We start from the raw sequence: 24,575 nt of genomic DNA, 5'->3' as shown, positions 1-24,575 counted from the left end.
CCAGAGTTTTGCACTGCCAGTCCAGCACTCGACCCCCGAGCCACACCCAGGCCATTTGTTTGGCCAGTGTTCCCACCCAGTCCTCACAAGTGTGTACGTTTACTTTTGTTCAAGTGCGGTCGGTTTTCCTTCTGTGTGTTCTGCCCCCTGTTGAATTGCCATTGCTGCCTCTGTTTCTGCATGTCACCATGAATGTCACACTGTCTCCTCACCTGCTCTGGTTTTCCTTCCTGACGAGAGATTGATTCTGAGCAGAGGCTGAGACAGTCACAGGGTCACCGTCTTGCGTGCCACCCACTGTCATGCCTGCTTCTTACGTCTTGTCCAGTTTCTGGTTGGATTTGACAGGTGTTCTGAATCTGGTTTTGCACTGTGGCACACAGGCACTCCATAAGTGTTTGTCACGTGGGCACATCCTTGTCAGCACCGCCAGACGCAGCACCGGAGTCTCTCTCGGTGGAGATAGTCTAAGCAGCCCTGGAGCTCCTCCAGCCGCTTCCCTTCCTGGGGAGGTCATGAGATCTTCACATCTCAGCACCAGGCCATGCAGATTCCCCATGTTTACTGAGTGGGGAAACTGAGGTCTAGAGAATAAAAAGCCATTTGAGTCAGCAGAGCTGAGCTAGCGTCTTTCCTCACCAGCATCTTTCCAGGGCCCTAGGCAGCAGGGCAGGGACGGTGGCTGACGCCGCTGGGTCACTCCCTCAGCACTGTGATCTGTGTACCCTGGCATCCCACCGAACGCTTGTAAATAAACAGGTGAACACACGCTGACTTTTTCATGTGGTTTTTGCCCACACTGTGCACGTGATTGTGTGTGTGTGTGTGTTAAGATAGGAATGAAAATGGCACTTTGACTCTGGCTCGTAAGCTCAGCCTATCATTAAATCTTTTTTTTTCTCTGTTTGAATTTTCATAGCCACACTGTGGTCTTAAATCCCTACCAGGGGCACAGGATACCCTTCACAGAGAGGGTCTGTGGTCCCAGTTTGACTAGCAGGTCCTTGAAGCTACCTTCTTGCACTCCACACCCCTCCCTCTTTTCCTGGCAGGCAAACAAATCTTTAAAGCTCTCACCTTCCTCAGCCCTCCTCCTCTGCAACTGGGCAGCTGCCTGTCACTCTTTCCCCAGAGTCCTGACCCTGGTTGAAGGAGGCAACAGAGTGGCAAGTGACAGTGATCATGAGCGATGGCCTTGCTGTCTGTCATCCCTGCCAGGGGCCAGCACTTCCTGTCTCAGGGGCACTGCTGGACCCTAAGGAGGCAGACTCTACTTGCTCTCCCCAGCAGGCAAGCAAGGACTAGCCTTTCAGATCCCAGGGTCTGGCCTGCCTTTGATTGGCATGTGCTTGAAGGGAAAGCAGCAAGGATCTCTTGGGCAGCCCTGACACAGCTGCATAGACAGATGTGGCAGGCAGGTCCACAGCCAGGCCCTTGTATCCTTGTAGGTCACACGCTGATTTTTTTTTTTTTTTTGAAGCCCCCATCTCCAGATTCAGGACCTCTCTATCATAAGCTTTGGCATCAGATTCCCAGACACAGGTCCTGGCTTGACTGCCAGCTGTGACCTTGAACACACTCTGTGAACTTCGTTTTCCTTATTGGGTAAATGAGGATAACAGCAGTCCCTGCCTCATCAATGAGACCATGCTTATAAATAAGACACTGGGCTCAGTGCCTAGCATATAATAAGTGTTTGATCCATATTAGCAATCATTAATAGTATTATTAGTGTCATTAGCATTCTGTTAATGTAAGCTGCCGCATGGCCACCCTGACATTCTTATTTTCTGGCTCACAAAGAAATAGCACTCTCCTCCAGCACAAGGACACAGCTCCTGAACAGCCCAAAGCCCTGCAAAGAGCACAGCACGAAAACAGGCCAGGAGAGTGAGGTACTCCACTCAGTTCTGCTCTTGCCTGCCTCAGTTGGTCCCAGGTCCCACTTCGTCTAGTACCAGCCAGCGCACCTGCCATATTCCCATCTCAGGACTGCTCTTCCTTCATACACACGCTACACATTTGGGATGGGTGGGTTCGCTTTGAGGTGGCACAGGCTAGCATGAGATAGCAACAGCTGCTAAAGCTGCTAGAGCCACTACCTTGCTCCCCCACACTGTTTCATCTGTTCTCTGGTCATGTTCCAGACTCCAGGAGAGACTGGCAGCCGTCCTGAGTGTCAGCCACAGAAGCAGCAGACAGCAGCACTTCCTGCTCAGGCTGCTGCCCTTGGCCACCCTGTAGCTCAGAGCAGCTTTTTCCCTGTCACTCAGGCTGTCAGCAGTAGGGAGATTAGCATTCAGACATGGGAGGGAAGGTAGCAGGGCAACTGACTCCTGTCTTGGGTAGCTGAGGTTGGCTTGGAAAGCAAAGCCTGTCACAGGAAGCTGCCGGGCTGAGACAGCTGTCTGCACACAGAGAGGCCCTGGATGGGTGCTCTCAGCCACCTCTCCACCTCCCCTGCCCTCTGGCCTCTTCTCACTTGCTCATCTCCAGGCTGTGATGTATGTGGAGAGAGGAGAGGAAGTGCCCTGGGGTGAGGAGGAAAGAGCTGTCACAGCTGGACATAGTTCACACCCACAGACTGGAAGGCCTGCAGCGCTCACCAGTGAGCTAGCCACTGCACGCGTCATCTAACCCTCGCACAACTACCTGTCTTGTAGGCAAGGAAACAAAACCATCTCTTCATCTCGGCTCTGTCTCTCCCACTGCCCTTAGCTTTCTGCCTACCAGGCATCTGGATATCCCTGTCCCTGTTTCCAAACTGCAGCTATTTCCAAGGAAATGGGGAAGGGAAGAATTTGGCCTCTGGTCATGGCCAAGAACTAACTGACAACGCTTCATGCTTTAAAGCCCCTCCCTTGACCTGTGTGATGGGAGCTAGTGGGCTGAGGGAAGGCACCTGGGTGCTGGGAGCCTCCTGAAGAGGAGTTCCAGGCCGAGGGGAGGGTGCATGGGCAGTAGAAGCCTCCCCTGTGAGGGAAGGGACTCTACAGCAAGGAGAGCTGCAAATGTGCAGACTTCACAGAGAGGCTGGGGTGGGAGAGGCCCTGGGAATAAGCCGAGCGTGGGCAGGGTGTGCGGGCAAGGTGTAAACACAGTCTGCTCCCACCAAAGCCAGCCTGCTCCCCAGGGGGAGAGGAGCCCTCCCTCCCAGCCCACATGGCATCCCAGCTGCCGGGTCCCAGGGAGTCTCATCCTGCATCCCGCCTCCCCAGCCCCCACCCCACACCCACACTCCCCGCCAGCAAGCCCCTCCCCATCCTCTGTCTGCCCTTCATCTGGAAGGGATCCTTAGAGGAGGCTCAAGGAACAGAGCTGCAGAAAGGTGCTGCCCTGTCAGAATCGGGTCTGGGCCGGGAGCCAGCCCTGGTACCACTCTGTGACCTTGGCCTGACAATTTCTTGGATCACTGGAAAGGAGGTAGGCAACTTGGAGATGGCAGAGAGAGCAGAGACAAGGATGAAGTGACAGGAACATGGTGAATAGATTAGAGAACGAATGCAAAGCTGGGATCAGAGAACACAGACGGAGTTCCTAGGAACAGTGCCCTCTGGCCATCAGCCTCACAGTCCTGTCACTAGGACAACTTCTGCCTCCCAGGGGGAAGACAGGCTGGCAGGAGCTGAGACAGGTGGCCATGGGCTCGTGGCCTGAGTCAGGGCACTCTGGCAGGTTCTTTCCCCTAGTGTGCCCCCCCCCCACACACACACCTCCTGCCCCACTTTAGCATCTCCTGCAGAACAGCCTGTGTACATACCCGAGGCAGGCTCCCTGCAGCCCCCCCACACACCACCACCCCAATACCGGGTCCCTCAGCTGCTGCACTGACCCCCTTTTCTCCCTCCACTGAAGCGGAGCAACGCTGGGATCCTGCTGTCTAGGGGACTTGTCTCCTGCCGCCTGAAAGTCAAGGGCAGAGGCTGGCCAGACAGAGGCATCACTGCTGGGCTGGCAGTGGGGAGCTGGATGGGGAAGGGAGGCGCATGGGTGAGGGCACTTTTGAAGATGAATGGCTCCCAGACAGTCGGGAGCAGCTGCCTGCAGGCTAAGCCTGGATGGGGGAGCAGGAGCGGAAATGTGCTTTTTTATCTCTGCTCTGGATCAGGCAGGACAGTAAAGAGAGAAATGGCAGAGCAGCTGGGGGCAAGGGAGGCGGCCGCCGAGTTACTGAGCACTCAGCACAGTGACAAAAACAGGTGCCATGCTTTCCCCGCATGCCGGTGTCCATTTAGAACACACACACACACACAACACACGTGCATGCACACACACACAGACACAAAGCACATTCGGAGCTCAAGCTGCTGTCTGCTCCCATCCAGCTTCAGGCAGACATGCCCCACACACAGCTGGCCTCCCTTACTGATAATTTCAGGAGAGCAGCCAACTACAAAGTGAGTCCTAGGGCCTGAGAAGAGGCAGACGCCCCGGGAATGAGCATCACTGCAGCAAAGTGACACAGCCCTGGACCACAGGGGTTTAACAGACTAGCTCCTGAGCTGACAGGTGGCCAGGCCGAGCAGCAGCAAAGTCGGCTAGGGGGCAAGCTTGGATCCCCCCACCCGACAGCATGGTAATGGGCCTCTCCCCGTGAGTGTCAACCAGACCAGGACTATGGTCTTCGGGTTATGGTAAGGATTGGATTAGAGAATGAATGGCAGGACCCTTGACTGAGTGCAAGCTCTCATTTATCCTTCGTTCTGCTCCTCTGCTTGCACCTGGCCCTTACCTGGGATGCTGGGGTTCCCTCCAGTTAACCTGGGGGGAGGGGCTGGAAAGTCTCTCTCTGTGTGCCTTCTCCAGCTTGGCAGCCCTCAGCAGGAACTTAGGAATGGGAACCTGGAAAGCTCAAGCACCCGTGTCCGTGTCCTTCCTGCCGGTGCCAGCATTGCCCAGGAGCCCCAGAGTCTTGGCCTGTCTGGGACAGGATCTAGGGCTGTGGGGGAAGAGCCTACCTTCTCCGTGGCTGCTTCTCCCATTCTCGCTCCTGCTGTTGCTCCAGCCCCCACAGCATTCTCCCGGGATAGGGGTTGAACGAGGACTCCAGCTGGAACAGAAAGCCAAAACAGTTCAGGGCCCTCTCCTAGGCCCAGAGGTGGGATGTGTACTTCAGGGTGGCCCATCCCAGACTGCAACCTCTCCCTCAGAACCTGCAACGTTGCCCTTCAGACACAGCTCAGCTACCGCCTCACCCCCAAGCCCAGAAAAGTCTCAGGGCTACACTGGATTCTTGTCAAACCGGCCCTTGCCCAGTGTCCTGAAATCAATCCAGACTCACTCAACCTCCACCAGTGACCATGAGAGCTGAAGGCTGACTCCCTTGTCTCACATGGCTGGAACGCTGCCCTGCCCCCTGCCCTCCAGGGCTCCTGGTACTGCCTTTACCTGGCTGGGTCACAGAGCCGAGCTGCCTGAAGAAGTGGGGGCCTACTTCAGAGGTCCTTTCTCCCTGAACAGAAAGAAGCACAGGAATCAGAAGATGGAAGGGTTAAACTTGTCATGTCTGGGGCTTTCCTCTTCTTCCTACTCCCATGTAGCCACTGACCCCATGCCACCCCAGTCAGCCCTGTGGCAGCCTCCATCAGTAACTGGCTCCTTACTGTCAGGTACCTGGGTGCTAAGGAGTTAAGAGGTAAGTGCTTCCTGCTGGCCAGGCCACACCATGCTGGGCCTGCCCAGATGAGATAGCTACTTGGAAGTCAGATGGTTCCCCATTCAAATCTTCCTGTTGCTCAGTCTCCTCAGCCATTACCAAGTGATTATACACAGCCATGTCCAGGAAATAACACCGATGGTTACCGAGAATTATTGTATAACAAAAGCCTGGGAGCTGGGAGTGGTAGCACGTCTTTAAGCTCAGCACTCAAGAGGCAGGCGCAGGCAGATCTCTGAGAGTTTGAAGCCAGCCTGTTTCACACAGCAAGCTCCAGGCCAACTAGGGCAACATAGTGAAACCTTGTCTCAAAACAAACAACCAAAAAAGAAAGAAGAGAGAAAGGCCTAGGGAGGCATCAGGCTCCCGTCAGCTGCTTGTCCACGAGTGTGGCTGGACAGGCCAGCAGTCACCTTCCGCTGCCCTTCAGCAGCCTCGCAGCCTCTCTCAGCAACTTCGCCTTTAGGGTGAATGTGTTTGCCCTTCCATACTGACTGAGCACAAGTTGGTAAGGACACAGATCTCGGTGGGCCCTGAATCCCAGGAGATATTTTTTGCCCTTTGTTTTCACTAGGAGTGAGAGTTGATCTTGAGATGTTGCCCATGGTAGGGAGAGCATGGGGCATAATGTCTTATACAAAGGTACTAAATAGCCGTTGGTTTACTGTTTTAGTGTTTTGAGGGGCATGGAGGCCCCTTATTATTTAAAAAAAGAAAAAAAAAAAAGACTCTGCTAAACCAGGGAAGGAAAAGTCTGGAAGAATGCACAACTTCACCTCCCCAAAGGCCACATGGTTTCAACCCAGGGAAGAGTTAACTTTCTGGCCACTGGAGACAGCGTCCTGCCCGCAGGGGCTGCCCAGCCAATGGTGCTCAGTGCTGATGATGTCATGCTCCTCCTGAGCCTTCTATTGGGGACTGGACAGCGAATCCTGCTGGAGGCTCAGGCAACGGAGCTGCAGAGCCCGTCGGTGGCAGAGGAAGGAGGAGGGAGGACCAAGGACGGAGAGCATCGAATTGACCCAGAGTGGCTCCTGCCTCCTCCCTCTGCTCCCGGCTCCCTCAACAGAAGGTCCTCCTGGGGACTGCCTTACACTCACATCCCAGAAGCAAAGCAACACAGCATCGGTCCAGAAGAGGTGGACAAGGACTCCCATCTCCCACCTCACCTGCCCACCACACAAGGACTGACTATGGAGAAGGCTAGAACACCGTACCCACGCACCACACAGACACAGACACACACACACACACACACACACACACACACGCTCACACTTCCTCCCGACTCTCACCTGCCGGAAGATGGACAGTCAGTGTCGGAGCTGCTCCCCACAACTGCCCCATCCACTGTGCTGGGCTCCCTGGGAGGGGAAAGCAGGCAAGAGAACCTGTAGGCAGTGCTCAGCCTCAGCTTCCGTCCCACCCGCTTGCCACAGTTCAGCAGCACAGGAGTAATGGGGCTGGCTGCTCGAACCCAGCACCACCTGCTCTGAGAGTGACCCCACCAGGGAGTCCTTTGAGCGCCTCCCAGACCAGGCCTGCTCACCCTAAGCTCAGCTGTAACTCCCCCTGGTCGCTCCTCCCACCCGAAGCCCCCAGTCCACAGCCCATCAGTCTCTCACGGTTCCACCCGGTTGTTGGTGAATCTGCGGCGCCACAGCATGGCCAAGCTGAGCAGGAAGAGGGTAGTGCACATGGCTCAGCTGCCCCATCCCCACCGAAGACCAACTCTGAAGAAGGCGGCCACGGGCGAGGGCCGCACTGCCCGGCCACCTCTCACAAGCCACAGCCGTGTTTCCTGAAAGTTTCCGGGGACAGATTAGGAGGTTCAAGCTGATTAGTGGAGTCAGCAGACCTGACCTTGTAAAGAGATTAAACTCACCAGGCCCAAGATCTCCCCTCCATCGGCAGAGTAAGCCATCCTCCTTCAGGGACACGCACAGCGGCCCTGAGCACCTGCCCAGAGTATCCTGCCAGAACATTCACTACTACCTGGGCTTCAAGGCAGGTAGCACAATCAAGTTAAGTGACTTACTTCCATAAAGTGTTAAAGGCACCTGCTGAGCACCTGGGGAATTGCAAGCATCAAGGATAGCTTCAAAGAGGATCTGTGGGGCCTGGCCCAGTGACAAAGACCTGTAAGCCACTGGGGAGGGGAGGGTCACCTCGAGTTCAAAGCCTGGCTGAGCTACAGAGAGAACTAGAGGAGGCCAGCTCCGGAAACCTAATGAGAGTCCCTCAAAGAGGTGTGCAGAGATAGCTCAGGGACAGAGCACTCTCCAGGGCCCTGAGTTCAGCCTCCCATACAGGAGAGAAAGAGTGAGCCAGGAGGTAATGGAGAACGATGGGCCCTCAGCCAGCTCTGCTGGGCTACTGACATGAAAGCATGCAACACTCTCCAGCGACAGGCTGAGGCAGAGGAGCTGCACTGTCACAGGAGAGAGGAGAAGGGAACAGAGGATGGAACCAGAAAGACCAGGAGTGGAGAATGTGTCTGTGAACTGGCTCCCGCGCTCCCTCTAAATTTTCCTCCTTACACCCCCTTTTCAGGAAAAGACAGAATCGAGGTGTGCACTCACGGATGGAACTATAAATTCTATCTTATATAACTCTCTTATATAATTTAGATATAAATTATAAACTTAATCAATTATGTGCTAGCCTCCTGTGCCAATATATTCTTATGAGGTATGACAATTGGAGGGGAAGATGAATAGAAATATTCTTTGCACATCCCAGCTGGACCCCGTTAGCTGCCTGAGCCTCAGGGAGCAGAGCAGGAGTGAGTGGAGCAGGACCGGGACAAGAGCTGAGTGATGCTGGGACCTGAACCACACTGTCCTCTTCAAGACCTTCCGTTTTCCTTCCCTAACCAAGATGGGAGGCAGTGCCTCCTGCCCAGGAATCCCGTTCAGTGCCCCGACACTGAGCTCCAGGAAGGGCCTGCTGGCTCCAGAAAGGTCCTTGTTGCCCTACCGTGACTGAACAGTGACGTCTCATCTCACTTGTTAGATTTTGATTTTTAATCTTTGTTATTATTTGTGTTTTGGGGGGGGGTCAAAGAACAACTTTCAGGGGTCCGTTCTTTCCTTCTACCATGTGGGTCCCTGGGATAGAACTCAGCTCATCAAGGTTTGGGGAGGGGGGCAATACCTCTAAAGATTTTAAATGAGCAGGAACCAAAGCTCCTCCTGGGCAGCGGCACTCCTCATCCTGAACAGGGAACCTCAGAGACACCTCCCGAGGCGTCAGGGCCCCATCCTCAGCAAGGAGAACCAGAGACACCTCACCTTTCTGGGTCAAGACCTAAGGCCCTCTGTGGTCTCAGGGTTCCTGCTGCCTATGGCCAGGCCTGAGCCACTGCTGGCAGGATGAAGTTTCTGGGTCTCTCCAGACTGCAAGGCTCCCCCTCTGTCCCAGTCCTAACTCTCCCTGAGCAGTCTACGGAGAGGAAGGATTTGCCTTCTGCTTCTCAAATCGAATCCTTGATGGTAACAGCTGTCTCCACTGTCCGTGCCTTACTCTGGACTTCTAGCTCCCAGAGCCTGTCCGTCACACCTGACCGCCAACCGCCTCTCTATGAAACATCACTCCACCAAGGCCAAGGCCAGAACTCAGGACAGCGTCTGCTTCTTACCTGCCTGTCATTAATTCGCCTCTCAGGACTTACTTCCTGCTTGCAGGCATGGATGGCATTGGTGAGGAGGAAAGGGGGGCACGGGGCTCTGGCTCCCCAGACTGGACATGTGTTCAAGTTCAGAGAGAGCCAGGAGGAACGGCAGATGGGAAGAGAGACTACGCATAGCCCTAAACCTGCCAGAACTTGGGGTTCCCAGGTCTGAGGCTGGTGCCTGTGCCCAGTCTCAGACTCAGGAGTGGCGGCTCTACAGGGGAAGCCCAGATTTGTTAGGAGGTTCGTCCTCCCCAGCAGGCGACCAGTGGCGATGCCCTGGGTGTGTTTGACTGTGAGTCAGTTCCCCACCGCGTGGAGGACACACACACACACTCAGGTCCAGGCACCGCGCACTGAGAGCTGGCACCCGGCGTCCCCAGCTCCCACCGACCCGGGCGCACTCCGGCGCGGCCCGCGCTACCCAGCGCCGCGTGACCCCCTGATCCTCCCAGCCCCTTCTGCACATTGGCCACACCTACCTCTCCCAGCGGGAACCGCGGTGGCCTCGCTAGCCGGTGGGTGGTCAGGCGGGCAGACGCCAGCCTTGACGCCCCGATCCCGCCTAACCTTCACCTTGCCAGAACTGCCTCCCCGAAACAGGACTGGGGTTTTGGAGCGGATTCATTTTTTTTCAAACATCCCTCCCCCACCCCCAGCAGACCACATCCCCGCCCCCAGCTCGCAGTCCCCCGCCCCCTGCACATATACCCTGCACACACGCGCGCACACACACCCGGCGCGCACAGACACACACACACACACACACACACGCGCTCCCTCCCTCCGGCGCTCTACTCCGCGCCCGCCCGCCCGCCCGCCTCGCACGCACCGGCCTCGACTCCCCGCGCCCGCCGCCCAGCGAAGCCGCGCTGGGCTCGGAGCTGCTCATGGAGAAAGTGCCAGGCGACATGGAGATAGAGCGCAGGGAGAGGAGCGAGGAGCTGTCCGAGGCGGAGAGGAAGGCGGTGCAGGCTACGTGGGCCCGGCTGTATGCCAACTGCGAGGATGTGGGGGTGGCCATCCTGGTGAGGTAGGTGTCGCTCCGGGCTTGGCGGGGCCCAGGACGGGGAGGGTGACAGCGGCTGCGGGGAGAGGCGGGCTCGGCCCGCTGCGAGCTCCGGCGCCACCTCCCCAGCGACTGGGGACGGGTCACGGTGGCGGGGGTGCTTTTTGGAGCGATGGAAACCTTAGCTGATTCCCGGCTCGGGGAGTGCGGCTCACTTAGTCTCCCTGGCCCAGGAACTCGCCCATCCCAGTCGTGAGCCAACTCAGCTGTATCCTGGGGTATCTGAGCGGACCTCAGAAGGGACCGGTGGGTCTCCCCGTGTTAGAGACAGGCGGAGAAACCGAGGTTCAGCCGGGAAGGGGTTTAAAGAGGGAAACAGCACGCGCTGTCCAGCTGGGCCCTTGGGAAGAACACAGCGGAGAGCAGGGGGTAAAGGTCAAGAGGCCCGGCTGCCCAGCTGCCCCTCTCTGCCTCAAAAGTGAGGCCAGCACGTGCTAGCTGCAGGTGACACAGGTGAGCCAGCAGGCTCCTGGGAGGAAATCCTGGTCGAGTTTTTGGTTTGTTTGTTTTCTTTGGTGGGGGATGGCTTTCAGGAGACAGGGCTGCTCTCTGGACCCTCCAGTCGGGTAAGAAGTAGAGAGTCTGGCGCAGTGTCTCTGAGGACCTCCCACCCCATGTGACCTGTTACTTACACACCTGCTCGGTGATGTCTCCAAGCCCCACACGCCAGAGACTGACTCCAGCTACAAATCAAATCTAGACTCTTCCTACACGCACTGGACCCAGGGGTACAGGCAGGCAGAACCGCCACACTCACCGTCAGCCCCCGTTCTTGGAAGAGAGGAGTGGGGGAGGGGGGCCTGTCAAATCTAGGACAGAGCAGGGCAGCGTCCTGTGAAGATGGGTGAAACCTGGGGGCCAGGACTGCCCATGCATGTCTGTTTCCCGTTCTCCATCCCTTCTCTGGCCTCTCTGCCTCTGCCTCCTGCAAGCCTGAGACCTGCTCAGCTCCCTGCTGATAAGCCTGGATTCCAACTCAGAAATAGGTTTTGAGGGAAGAGAGCAGAAGCAGTTTGAAGGAGTTAGGGGAGGGTTGCTGAGGAAAAGGAAGGGGCAGCTAGTCCCGGGCAACCCTGCCCGGTGTGGCGGGAACCAAGCAGGGCCACTGGGATGCTGAAGCTGCAGACACTTGGAGACACAGATTGGCAGTGTGGGCACACACACCCAAGCACGCAGTGGGGAGCAGAGTCGCAGATACGCCAGTCTGCATCCCCAGAGGGCTGCTCTCGGCTGTGTGCCATACCCCCCCAGGCCCACAGTGCACACGTGGGAACAAGGCAAGGCCTGCAGGACCTGGAGATGATCTGTGTAGGCCTGGCTATTCATCAGTGAGTTGCTTCTCCAGGAATGGGGGGGGGGGTGCAGAGGAAGGACAGGAGCTGAAGTAGGGCTCACTCTGTATCCTGTGAGCCCTTTCTTCTTCTGTACACCTCTGACACCAGGGGATTAGGCATGGCTGGCTGAGATATTTACTGATAGACTCTGCTCAAAGGCCAATGGTGAACTTGAGAAGACCCGATATGGCAATCAGATCTGCCTGGCTGAGCCGCCCAATACCACACTTCACCTAACTCCATGGAGCCACTTGACCAACCTCAGCCAACACTCTATCGGCCACTCCCTGTGGCACCACCGACTCCTCTGCTGCCGCCTGCCTGCCCCAGGCCCAGCCAGTGGAAAGGGGAAAGGCCAAGACCCTTAGCTTCTCACAGCTTCACTGTAACAAAACTCATGTCGTCCATAGGACCAGGTCCTCTGACCACCCTTTCTCCCTCTCAGTCCCCAAACCCACTCTGCCTGCAGGGTAGGGGCCAAAGAGGAGGCTGGGTACCAGCAGCAGTCCCTGGCAGATACATGGCACAGTGAAGGAGGAGGTAGCCGAGCTAGCTGCCTTAGGGTCTGGGGCAGACCCCAGGCCTCCACTCCTGTCAGGAAGAAAGCTGAGAAGGGAGCACCTCCCGCCTGGTTGTAACGCTGACACCTTCCCCCTCACACACAGACAGGCCTATTTCAGGCTCTTGGAAGCCCGGATGCCTCTAGGAGCTGAGAAACTCCCTGAGACTGGCTGCTGAGGCTTCTCCCTGGCAGCTCAAGCCAGCCAGGGAGGGGTGGGAGGAAACCCAGGTTGAGGGAGAAGCAGGGATGACAGCAGAGCTCAAGGCCTTTTTCAGGGACACACACGGTGCTACTGTGCTGGGGCCGGAGACTCACCTGTGCTCAGGACCAATTCTTGCCTGTTGGGCAGCCTTGGGGACCAGCCAGTTTCTGATCCTCAAGATGGGGAGCAAAGCAATGCTTGGATAGTGAATGCTCACTGATTGTTCCCTGGGATGCCCTCCTTAGGGAAAGGACACAAGAGCTTCTAGACTGTGGAGGCTAAATACCGTAAGAGGTCCCTTGCAAATGGCAACATACCATCCCCCCCCAAAAAAAAATCATTATTTTATTGCAATCATAGAAGCCTTAGAACCTGGGGTGCTTGTTACTTTGAGTAGGGGCTGGGGAATGTTTGTGTGTCACAGGATTCTCGTGGAAGTCAAAGGAAGACTGTCCCGAGTCTGTTCTCTCTCTCCTTTCCTCTTGTGGAGGAAGAGCCTCTTGTTTCTGCCACTGCGCTGTCTCCTGGGGACCCTCTCTCGCTGCCTAGAAGTGATGGGGTTCCTGATGTGCCGTAGCACCCTGTTTTTTGTTTTTTTGTTTTTTGTTTTTTTATGTAATCGGGGATCAAACTTGGTTGCCGGGTTTGCACTCTGAGTGATTTTACCCACTAGCTTGTCTCCCCGGTCCCTGAGGCATCTTTTCCCATTTGTCCCTCATCACAAAGCTTCCAGAGAAGTCCTGTGTGTTCTCAGGCTCACTGTCACCTTGGTCCACACCCACGCTCATCTGGAGAAGCCAGGGGCAAAGCTTCTGTCAAACCTTCACAGACAGGAGGAGGGCTCCTAACTGTCCAAGGTCACACTCAGCATCCAAGGGGGTCCCCAGTCATGGACAGTGCCCTGGCCACTGTCAGAACCTTCCTGCCAGAAGCAGCTATGTCCCCAGAAGGCCTGGCCAGCCGGATGTTCTGTGTCTATTGTCCTCACATCAGGCTCTCAGGTCTGAGCCACAAGCTGTGAGCTTCCTCTGATGCTGCAGGAGACGATGACACACAAGGACACAGGTCAGGACCCTTTACACACTTTCTCAGGAACCACTAAATTATTGAAATGTTTCTCACTGAGTTCCAGCTGGCGGAGGGCTAGGCTGGGGTGATGGGACCCCTGCTCCATGCATGGTTTGGGGTCTAGTCCAAGAGACTGAACGGTAGCAGAGAAAACCGTCCAGTGGGACAGTCACCCTGGGTGGCCAGGGAGCGGCAGGTCTGATTCGGGGAATGTGTCAGGCATCCCACACGATGGGATGGAAGACAGGCCCAAGTGCAGCTGTTGGGCTGGGACAGAGAGGATTCTGGGAAGAGGCAGTGCAGACATGGCGCTGGAGAAGTGGGCGGGGGACAGTTCAGAAGAAGTCTGGAGCATCTAACTTGGGTGCAAAGCTACGGCGCCAATGGCTGTTTTTGAGCGGGAGGATGATGTAATGAAAGAAGGCTGGGGAAGTTAAACAAACTTAGATAAACTAGGGAAGGGAAGGGCCACGGTTAGAAAAGTTCAAATTCCCCTGCAAGGGACTTTTTGGGTGTGGTGGGCCATGCCTTAAATCCCATCCTTTGAGAGGCAGAGGACGGTACGAGCTCAATAAGTAATTACAAAGCGTACCACAAAGGTGAAGTCAGTTGTTTAAATCAGCACAGCTGGTCAGTATTTGCTGAGGGGCATCAAGGAGGGAAGAGACTGGCGGGGAGAGAAGGGGTTCTCTTGCTTATCTCGTCCCTGGCTGCGTGCGCACAGACAGGTGGCTCCATCCACAAGGAGGGCTCTCAGTTTCTTCCAAGAATGAACGCCACATGTTGTGGACACCGTGCTGGTGGCATGCGGGTTCTCCTTATACCCCCAGCCCCTGTGGGATAAGATGGCCGATGCCCACTTTGTGGATAAGGAAGCTGAGGCTTAGAGGAGATAAATAATGGGTGCTTGCATGGGAACCATCAGGACCTGGGTTCAAAGCCCAGGACTGAGAGAGCAGCTAAATAAGGGCAGGATAGGCAAGGCAGCGCATGTGTGTAACCCAGCACTCGGGCAGGAGCCATGGGAGTGTTGTGGGTTTCTAAGCCAGCTTGGTCGTCACAGAGGTCCAGGCGAGCCAGGGGGTTTTGGCAAGAGTTTGTCTCAAAAAAGAAGAGGAAGAAGAGAAGGAGGGCAGTGTGGGAGGCAGAGGCAGGGTGGCTTGAGCCCAAGCGTTCAGGGCCATCCTGGGCAACACGATGAGTCTTTAAAAATGAAAGCAACTGTCCCAGGCTTCTAGAAGTCTCTCCCTCTCGGTGAGCAGAGCAGGCCTCAGTGGGGTGTAGGCTCAGAAGGCACACTAGAAGCAAGGCAGACGGCGGCCTGGCACAAGCGGCTGCCAGGCTGAACAGGCTCAGCAGTTAGTCCCTGCAGGGCCTGGCCAGAAGGAGAGCTCGTGGCTGAAGGACAGTCGCTCTGTGTGAGAGCTTTCAGCTATGACCGATGTGTCTACCTCTCCATCCCCTCCTCTATCTTGGCCACTCCAGAGAGACCTGGAGACAGCCCCCTGCTTCAGCGCCCACCCCCCTTCCTACTCCCAGGTTCTTTGTGAACTTCCCTTCAGCCAAGCAGTACTTCAGCCAGTTTAGACATATGGAGGATCCCTTGGAGATGGAGAGGAGCCCCCAGCTGCGGAAGCATGCCTGTCGGGTCATGGGAGCCCTCAACACTGTCGTGGAAAACCTTCATGACCCCGACAAGGTGTCCTCAGTTCTTGCCCTGGTTGGCAAGGCCCACGCCCTCAAGCACAAAGTGGAACCCGTGTACTTCAAGGTATGTATGTCCTATTTGCTCTTGGCCAGAGCCCTCGGGCCGCTGGGTCATAGCAGTCCTTGTCCTGAGAGTGGCCCCCAGCAACCACCAGGCCGTTAGTTTGTGCCCGCGCAGGCCAGTACGGGGGAGCAGGGATCCTGGGGACTGTGGGAGGCAGGGGTGCCCAGGCGTTTACCCTCCTTCCCTCCTTCGCCCCCAGATTCTCTCTGGGGTCATTCTGGAGGTGATCGCCGAGGAGTTTGCCAATGACTTCCCTCCTGAGACGCAGAGAGCCTGGGCCAAGCTGCGTGGTCTCATCTACAGCCATGTGACCGCTGCCTACAAGGAAGTGGGCTGGGTACAGCAGGTCCCCAACACCACCACGTGAGGAGGGGGTGCGGGTGGGCTGGGCAGCCTCCCTGCTGTGTCCTCTCTTGTCCCCGAGGCTTTCCATCTGACTGACTGCCGTGGCAGGAACTCTTCAGGCACGCAGACACGGGAGTCAGACACATTTAAGAAGAGGCACAACGCAAAGGCCCCCCGTGAGGCAGTGCCCTTCTCTCTTGAGGCCAGCTCCTGTCCAACCCCTACCCTTGGCTGCACAGAGCTGTGGACTCCAAGTAGCTTTGTCTGGGCAGTGCTTCTCCTCGCCTGGAGCAGGGAGGGCTCGGATCACCCAAGGCTATGATGCTCTCCTGGCAGGCGACGGCTCCTGGTTCCTTGGGCTCAGAGCAGTGTGGGCCAGCTCCACCCTTCCTCCCTGGTACCAGTCCTGTAGGCCTGTTCCTCATCCCACAGTGACCAGCGAGTGCTTCCAGCCAGCCTCTGCCCTAACAGAGCTGAAGCCAGGAGGGTCACGAGGACACACGCACATGCCCAGGCCCACAAGGGACCTATATGGGTGTCACTCCCATGGTCAAAAACTAGGGGATGTTTACTTCCAGTCTGACCAGAAGACAGCTCCCACTTCTAGGCTCCAACAGGGTGGCCAGACTCGGTGACTCCTGCTGGCTGGAGCACCAGCAAGGGCTGGCCTTCGGATGTGGCAGCTGGGAACACTCAGACCCCCCGAGACCCCCAAGAGGCAGCTAACTCTGGGAGCTGAATGGAAGGGGAGAGGCAGGGCTGAAGTAGGAAGAAGAGGAGCGGAGGCGGGAACAGGAACCAGGGGTCAGCCAGCGGCTTGGGACACGTGTTGTAGAGAAACATTCCCAGCAGTTTCCCATGGAAAAGGCAATGTCTCCTCGGGCTCTTCAGAGCCCCCACCCCCACCCCCGTGCCACCTCCTGCTTATGGGCCTCTCCACCCAGCTCTGCAGAGGAGGTCCCTAAGGGCCAGGGGAGGCCAGGCCTGCTGCCCTTCCTGCCACCGACCAACCAGTCATGTTGTGTCCCCCCCACCCCCCACCATCAGCAGCTCCCCAGGAGAGCGGAACAGAGTTCTCAGGAATCGGTAGCTGCAGCCAGGTCAGCTCCAGATGTGAACAGCTGGACCAGGACTGCCTCAGACCCGAGAGTTTTACCTGCCAGAGGAGGGCATTGGCCTGGCTGGAAAACTGGGGTCACCTCCAGCTGTCAGGGAGAGATCAGGGCGGAACCTGGGAGGGGCTCGCCCTCCCCCCAGCTCCCCTCCCCAGGCAGGCTCTGCAGCCCAAGATGAGTTTGTTTACAGCCCGGACACAAGACTTCCTGCTTTTGGAGAAAAGAGCTTTTTACTGGGCCTAGGGGGACTGAGGGAAGAGCTGGCCAGCGAGGCCCAGTGAATCAGAAACACATGGACCGACCGAGCCCTCCCGCTCCTGCCCCAGCGGGACCCCAGGGATTTAGTGCTAGCCAAACCCCAAACTTCATCTGTTCCCCCTTTGGTCCTAGTGGGCTGAATGGAGGTGGGTGATGAGGCACCAAGACATCCCAGGGCTGAGCCACCGCCCGTCACCGTGGGCTTCCACAGCTGTCCCACGGTGGGACTGTCACCTCATCCCCTGACAGCCTCTGTCCCCACCTCTGGTGTCCTGGGGTCATGGGTCTGAAGGACCCGACCTATGGCAGGAACCCCCCTTGCCCCACAGGGTGGGGTGGAGTCTCAGGGCCCACTTCTAGAAGGGCCCGTCCAGCTTCCCTTATCAGGGAGACAGAGTGAGCCAGACACCACTGTTTATTGGACTGTCTCTGTCTCAGGGTGTGTCGCTCTTCATGGGTGGAGGGGAGCTGGGGTAGGGGGATGAGGCGGCCAGTGAGCTAGCTCAAAGGACTTTCACGGCTTCGAGGAAGCCAGAGAGCCCTGGCCCTGCCAGGACAAACAGCACATCTTATTTTCCAAATGAAGAGAAACAAGTTCACTTTTGTGTGGTGTCTTGGAGTGTGTAAAATGCTTCTGTTCTCAGCGGGTAAGCCACGTTTTGGAGGGACAGGTCCAGCGCCCTCTTGGGCCACCTGACTAGCTTGAGGTAGCACAGCAGGGATGGAGGTTGTGGGAGGCTGTCTAGCAGAGTGTTGGGCCTCTTGGCAGGTAGTGCCCCCATCTCATGACCCCCCTCTCCTGGCACCCCAGGCGCCCCATCCGCCCTCCACCACTGACCCCTGTCACCTGTTACCTTCATCTCCTCTCTCATCCACAGCCCACCGACCACGCTCCCCTCTTCAGGGCCGTAGGCCCCTTCCCAGCTCCCCCGTCCCTGGCAGCACTTTGGGCAGAAGGCTGAGTTCTGAAGATGCTCCTTGACCTTCTTCCATTTCTGGGCACCAAGGAAGCTGGAGGAATCCCCGGACTCAACTTCCCGAAAGGAGGCCTTCATTGTGGCTGTGGTCCCCCAGGCTGCTGGGAGGTGGGGCTGGCTACCCGGATGTTGAACTTAGCGTGGGGATCCTTCTGCCTCACAGCAGAGGGCACACTCTTCTTGGCTTTTCTACTTACTGTTAGAGAGAGACCCGGCAAGTGGCCGGTGGAAAGCAAGGGCCAGCCAATGGGTCACCTCGGAAAGGAACCAGCCCGCATCCGTTCTGCCCGCCAGCATGCAGGTTCTCCTTACCATCTCTAGAGTATCACGCACACAGGTCTACCATATACACAGATATATTCTATATATGATCTCTATATAAATATATATATACACACACGTACATATCTATCGCGTGGACCTGCAGGCCCAGCTGTGGGAGGCCAGGAAGGGTCCTGGTCGCGCTTCTGGGCTGCTCTACAGGGAGCAGGGAGAAATCCTAGAACAACACAAGAGGGCGGAGCCGGCTGGGAGAGTTGGGGCCACTCAGCTTGCCCCCACAGCTCAGTGCTCTGTATTCATGCACCCCACCCCCAAAAAGAGAAAAGCTGGTTTGCCAGATGTACTGGAGCATGCCTGTGATCTCAGAGCGTGGGAGACAGAGGAAGGAGAGTGAGGTCAGGTGGTGTACACCTGGTCTCTGTGGAGGTGAGTTTCAAGCTAGCTAGGGCTACACAGGAAGACCCTGTCTCAAACAAACAAACAACAACAAAAACATGAAGATCTGGTTCCTCGGCCCTCCCTTGCCCTCCCCTTCCCTTCCCTTCTCTCCCTAAGGGTTTAGCTGACTTGCCCTAGGAAGGGCAAAGACCAGGGCATACCAAGAGTTCAGAAGATCCCAGTGGGGTGTTGGCCAGTGTACTCGTGGGTTGGAGAGTAAGGGTGGGTGAGGGGCAGCCTTAGTGAAGAGTCCTGGAATGTTAGCCTCACCTGCTCACTTCAGACAGCAGACAGACCCCAGGGCCAGGGGCCACCCTCACACCCCTCAGAGGAGACCCAGGGCCTCTCTCCCTCCTCCTCCTGGCCACTGGCCAGTCCTCTCCACCTAGTCTCCTTAACATTGCTGGGGACCCCGTGTATACCCCTTGTACTGTCCTGAAGGATGTCTCGCTGCTGCGGCTACTGAGCCTGCATCTCCTCCGGTCCCATCCCCACGCAGCCTTCCTGTAACCGCCTGTCTTTTTGTAGTTTCTGATGTTTGTAACCAGACCCAGCTGTGCCATTAAAAAGGTCTGTTCTTCCTGTATCTGGTGTCTGTTCCATCTTCCAACCTCCCACCCCCACCCCACGGCCTGCCTTCACCTCTCCCTCCCCTCAGCAGTTCTAGTTAAGAGCATTTTCATGGAAAAAAAAAAGTTCTATCCAGGGTACCCATCCCTCATGCTGCTCCTGGGGCACTGTCTGGGGTGGACCTGAAGATTGCTCAGCCAGCTAAGAAAGAAGCCAGGAGCTGGGCTTTGTCCGAACAAGGAACGGGTCTGAGAAATTCTGAGAAGCTGGACCTACCTGATGGTAGCACTATCTCAGGAGGTTGAGACACAGGGGTTGGGGTGGGGACCAGCCTGGGCAACTTAGCAAGACCCTGTCTCAAAATAATGAACAAAGAAGGCTGGGGGCTTCTGCTCACTGAGAGAGCGTTGGCCTGGCAGTCACCGGGCTCTAGGTTTAATCTCCAGCACCACCACGGGGGGGGGGGGGGGGGGGCGGCGGCAGTGGCTTTTGGATTTTGTTCTGGCAAGGACAGGGTCGGTGCGGAATGAAGGGGGTGCTGTCAGAGCTGGGCTTGGGAGCACACACCTTTCATCCCAGCAAGCAGCAGGCTGAGGCAGGAGGACAGCCTGGGTTACATGGTGAGCTCCTGCCTTGAAAAGTGTTTGTGTGTGTGTGTGTGGGGGGGCTTGTCTAATTGCCATGGCCTGTTTGCACTAGTCACACAGCCAAAAGCTAAACCTCGACCTCCTAGGCCTGCACACTGGACATCCCACGAGTGTGATGCTGAATGCAGGTCCTGATGCTTCAGGGACCAGCCCTTGGGGACTGCAGGAATCAGCCTCCAACCCTGAGCTCTCACCCCAGAACCTCTTCCCAAGCCCTGCTGAGGCAGGCCTGTCCATCCCCCATGGCAATGGCCACAGCAGCAGCATTAAGTCCCTGAGGAGGGATCAAGGAGGTCACCACAGGGAGGAGAGTACAGGAGAAACAGGAAGCAGCTTCTGCCCCTTGGGAGGGCTTCAGGCTGTCTGGGGGGGGTCAGCGGGGACAGAGACGGGGGGGGGGGGGGTAGGGATTGTCTCCCAGCCTGTGCCCTTGAATGTAGGCCGCGCCTTCCTTCATCTTCTGGGCCTGGCACAGCAGAACGCTCGCTGGAAATCTGAAGAATAAATAAACAGCAGTCTTAGAAAGCAAGACAAGTACACGGGCCAAGAGCTGGCTGAGTACTGAAGGAGGATGCGGGGTGCCGGAGAGGGCAGCGCAGGCCAGGCCTTTGCAGAGAGGGAGTGTGCCAGACCGGTGGCCTCAGTCGGTGCTGCTGTGTCACTCTGGGCAGGACGCTGAAAGCCCTCAGAGCCTGGATATGAAATAAGACCCCTGGTGTGAGGGTGCTCTCAAAGCTGAGGAAGGAGGACGGAGAGTTGGAGACCAGCCTGGACTCACACAGCAAGACACTGTCTCAAAAAGAAAAGCATTAATCCCATTAAGCAAAAGTCTGTCTTGCAAGGCAGGGAGGAGGAGCATGGCGGGAGAACAAGAAAGGTGTTGGGAACAGTGCTGGCTGGCTGGACTCTCAGAACCAGGAGCGGAGGACAGACTGAGCTGCTGAGCAGGAAACCCTGGAGAGACGTTGGGGTGACAGGAAGAAGGGTACACCGTGGCAACAAGGAAAGGCAGGGATCCCCTGAGCCTCCTGCTCCCCGGGGATTGGTCCAGCTAGTGGCTGGTGGCTGGTGGGTCATGTTGGAGGGTCATGTTGCGGAGTCATCCCTGAGAAGACAACCTCCCTCACAGCGGTCTTGAAAAGAGCATAGGTGAAGCCTGGAACCATTCTGGAACCAGCCACTGAGAAGGCCTCTCCCCAATACCTACCTTCTAGAAAGGATGTGAGCCATTACCCTCACACACACCCCCCAAACCACTGCGGTTGCTGAAGGAAAAGGCAGAATGCTGGTGACTCCGGGTTTTAGGCCAGGGGCTTTAGGCCAGGGGCAGGGGCTAAGCCGGGCTTTTGTTCTGTGCTCCACAGGCAGGCAGCCTTCCTAGTGAGAAGCGCAGCAACTGGGTCAGCTCCCCCTGGTGAGCTCAAGCTGAGAGCCATTGGGGTGTGGGCAAGTGGAGGGGGGGTACGTTGCAGTGGAGACCGACCGCGGCCTCTTTCCTTACAAAGAGGCCAACAGTACAGCCTCATAGTGACCCCTGCTGGCTGCAGCGGGAACTTCACCCAAGAAAGCAAACGCTCCAGCCCGCCAGCTTCCCGGCTGCACATCACAGCAAAGGCTTCGCAGCCTTGCCGAAACCTGAGCCAAAAGCAAGCTTGCCTGCCTAAACTACAGGAAATACCTTCCCCGCAGTTACCAAATGGAAAAAAGTTAACGAATGAAGGTGTTGGCACCAGATAACCAGCGTCTATAACCCCAGCACACTTGGGAAACTGAGGCAGGAGACTCCTGAGTTCAAAGCCAACCTTGGGTTCCAGGTCAGCCAGAGTTACCCTCTGACCTTCATGTACACACAGCGAAAGAAACAAGAGAAGGGGAGGCAAGCGCTTGCGCTCCTATGGAGAGCAATAGCCGTGCAAAGTCACTCACGCCGATAACGACAGGCGGCCAGCTCCTATTGTTCCACGCAGTGCCCAAGGAGGGCGGAAGAGCCTGACCTGGGCACCTCAGGAGCTGGCGTTACAGCCCATTGCCACCCGCCATGTGAGTGCGCGCTTAACCGTGGAGGGTCTCCTCAGCCATGGAGAGCCCTGCCTGACCCGTCCTACCGCGGTCACTGTTCGTCACAGTTCTGCCGCCTCCAGCCTCGGTCGGACTGTCCTCCCGCCACAAGGCAACACTCCCCGTCTCCTCAGCAAGGGAAATGGTGCTCTGCTCTCCTCCCCAGAACCTTCCTTGACGTCCTTTCTGTGAAAGTGCTTCTTTGGGTGTTGCAGGAACAAGCCCAACTGAATATTGAGGTGGCCACACCTTGGGAGACTTGAGAAGAGAAACTACCCCTCAGCACCCTTGGTGCTTGGGTGTCGGTGACTCACAACTGTAAACCCAGCGCTTGGGAGGCAGATGCAGGAGGATCTCTATGAGTTCGAGGCCAGCCTGGTCTACAGAACGAGTTCCAGGACAGCCACAGCCTCACAGATAAACCCTATCTCAAAACAAAACAAAACAAAAAAACCCAACACAAAAAACAAACAAACAACCCTTGATCCCATGCATCGCTTTTGACACAAGGGGAGGTTGCATAGGATCAGGCTCCCAAATACATGGCCGAGAAGGTCAGTGTTTAGATAGAGGGGTAGCAATGGGGAAGGCAAGAGATAGCACATCCAAGAGTGATTATCTTTTCTTTCTCCTTGTGTAACCCAGGCTGGCCTCCAACTCATGATCCTCCTGCCTCCGCCTCCTTCAGCAAAACCTACTGGTGCGCACCACCACAGCCGGTGAGACTGAATTTAAAGCTGATCCAACATGATTGCCTGATGGGATGAGGCACGGGGTGGGGGTGGGGGTGGAGAGGGTGGAGGGGTGGAGAGGTGATTGCAGTCACTGCTCTCCGAGAGGGATGGCAGAAGAGTTCTGCTGTGAGTTAAGCACATGGCAGCCAGGATACGCCAACTGCCAGCCTCTCAGAGGCACCACGAGCGGGCTCTCAGCTCGGGCCTGGATACGATCAACCAGGAGAGCATGGGGAACAGTCCCCAGTCAGAGGTGTGGGTATGGGAGGGAAAAGGAGGACCAGGGAGAGGACAGAGCCATGAAGCGGCAGGACATGGCCAGCTGTCCGTGCATTGAACCTGCTGCTTTGGGGACAGACGGCAGGTGGAGCAGGTCCTCAGGCTGCTTGGAGGATGAGCCTGCTTGAAAGGGTGCCGGAGAGAGAGCACACAGCAGAGATGAGCCCAGGAATGCACAGGGTCAGGAGACGGTCTGCAGCAAAGAGAAGACATCCCTGATCAGAGAGGGGTACAGAGTGGGGCAGGTGGCAAGGGAAGTCCATAGCGAAACAACACTGGGCGCCCTGCTCGCGTGGCCACTGATACAAGTTACCATGGTGCATGTACATACTGGGAGGCCCAAGGTCAAAGTCCTGCCTAAGGCAGGGTAGTGACTGTGTCACCCCACAGGCAATCGCTTGGTCTCCCAGTCTGATGCTTGGCTGGTTAATTATCAGCACGGTGGGAACGGCATGAAAGAGGTGAGTCTTAGGAATGCCTGACATGGAGGTCGGGCACACGGACATGTACACGAGAGTTTCACGAGGTGGGGGAGGTTCACAGAACCTCCTTTTGGTTGTTGGTTTTGTTTGTTTTCAAGACAGGGTTTCTCTGTGTAGCCTTAGCTGTCTGTCCTAGACTGGCTTTCTAGACCAGGCTGGCCTGGGACTCACAGAGATCCTCTTGCCTCTGCCTCCCCTAGTGCTGGGATTACAGGCGTGCTAGAGCTCATATCTTAAACCACAATTTAGAAACACAGTAAACTGGTCTTTAATTGCACCAGGCTCTGAAACTTCAAAGTACACCCCAGTGACACACCCCTCCAGCAAGGCCACACCTCCTAGATCTACCGAAACAGTCCACCAGGAAGGGACCACTGATTGCAATGTCTGAGACTCTGGCATCTTTCTTGTTCACGCTGTTGGGATTCGGACCCTGAACAAGCAGCTGAGGAACACACCTGGCCTTCAGGTTCTCCCAGCATCCCTCAGTCCCTACCTGAACTTCCCAGCCCAGGGCCTGGGCTTCCCCTGCCCCCGAGGCTCTTCTTTATATGATACAGACCTTTTGGGTTGCTCCCTCTCTCTCTCCCTCTCTCTCCCCCTCCCCTCCCCCTCCTCTCTCCCTCTGCATGGTGACTTTCCTGGTCCTGTTCTTAGGACTGGTGAACCCACCTGAGAGCTGCCCCCAATAAACCTTGAGCTGGCTCGTTTCTCCGGTGGAGAACGGCTGCGGACAAGCCACCGCAGCAAGCTATCCGCAATGGAAAAGACTGTTTTTCTCATCGCCACACTCTGTTCCTGAAGTGCTAGGGATGGAAGCCAGGGCTGCGTTTGTGCTAAGAAAGCCCCTGGGCTACACTCTCCCCTACTGTAATGTCGGAAGTGCTCGTGGGGAAGGTATTGATCGTGGCGGCCCTTGGGTGCAGATGTACAGCGGAGCTCAGGGCAGCTGCTGGCTTTGGAGAGCCTAGAGGGAGGCAAACCAGTAGAGCTAGTTTCGAGCAGCGTTTGGCTGCTCTGGTGAGAACAGGCCAAGGTCCAAGTACAAGTTGTGA

At 56.6% G+C, this 24,575-nt stretch overlaps 2 protein-coding genes across 3 annotated transcripts; one reads left to right on the top strand and one right to left on the bottom strand.

Moving 5' to 3' along the window:
- Positions 1 to 211: 211 nt before the first annotated feature.
- Positions 212 to 10,209, bottom strand: Prcd (photoreceptor disc component). Of its 2 annotated transcripts, none has more exons than XM_055592221.1 (6): positions 10,162 to 10,209; positions 7,282 to 7,457; positions 6,952 to 7,020; positions 5,389 to 5,452; positions 4,959 to 5,050; positions 212 to 584 (listed from the first exon to the last, which is right to left on the bottom strand). In XM_055592221.1, the coding sequence occupies exons 2-4, from the start codon at positions 7,353 to 7,355 to the stop codon at positions 5,431 to 5,433; spliced, it is 165 nt and encodes a 54-aa protein (XP_055448196.1). In that variant the 5' UTR covers positions 7,356 to 7,457; positions 10,162 to 10,209; the 3' UTR covers positions 212 to 584; positions 4,959 to 5,050; positions 5,389 to 5,430. The 2 variants fall into 2 exon arrangements, with proteins under 2 accessions (XP_055448196.1, XP_055448195.1); XM_055592220.1 differs by lacking the exon at positions 10,162 to 10,209 and adding an exon at positions 9,812 to 9,999.
- Positions 10,118 to 19,336, top strand: Cygb (cytoglobin). Its single transcript, XM_055592219.1, has 4 exons — positions 10,118 to 10,362; positions 15,104 to 15,335; positions 15,535 to 15,698; positions 17,932 to 19,336. Exons 1-4 carry the CDS (start codon positions 10,220 to 10,222, stop codon positions 17,963 to 17,965), a joined length of 573 nt encoding a protein of 190 aa, XP_055448194.1. The 5' UTR covers positions 10,118 to 10,219; the 3' UTR covers positions 17,966 to 19,336.
- The last annotated feature ends 5,239 nt before the right edge of the window (positions 19,337 to 24,575 follow it).

Source organism: Psammomys obesus, unplaced genomic scaffold (assembly GCF_907164565.1).
Source record: "Psammomys obesus unplaced genomic scaffold, mPsaObe1.curated_primary_1811, whole genome shotgun sequence".
Taxonomy (NCBI): Eukaryota; Metazoa; Chordata; class Mammalia; order Rodentia; family Muridae; genus Psammomys; species Psammomys obesus.
The sequence above is the reverse complement of the archived record's forward strand: the minus strand, read 5'-3'. Positions and strand labels throughout refer to the sequence as shown.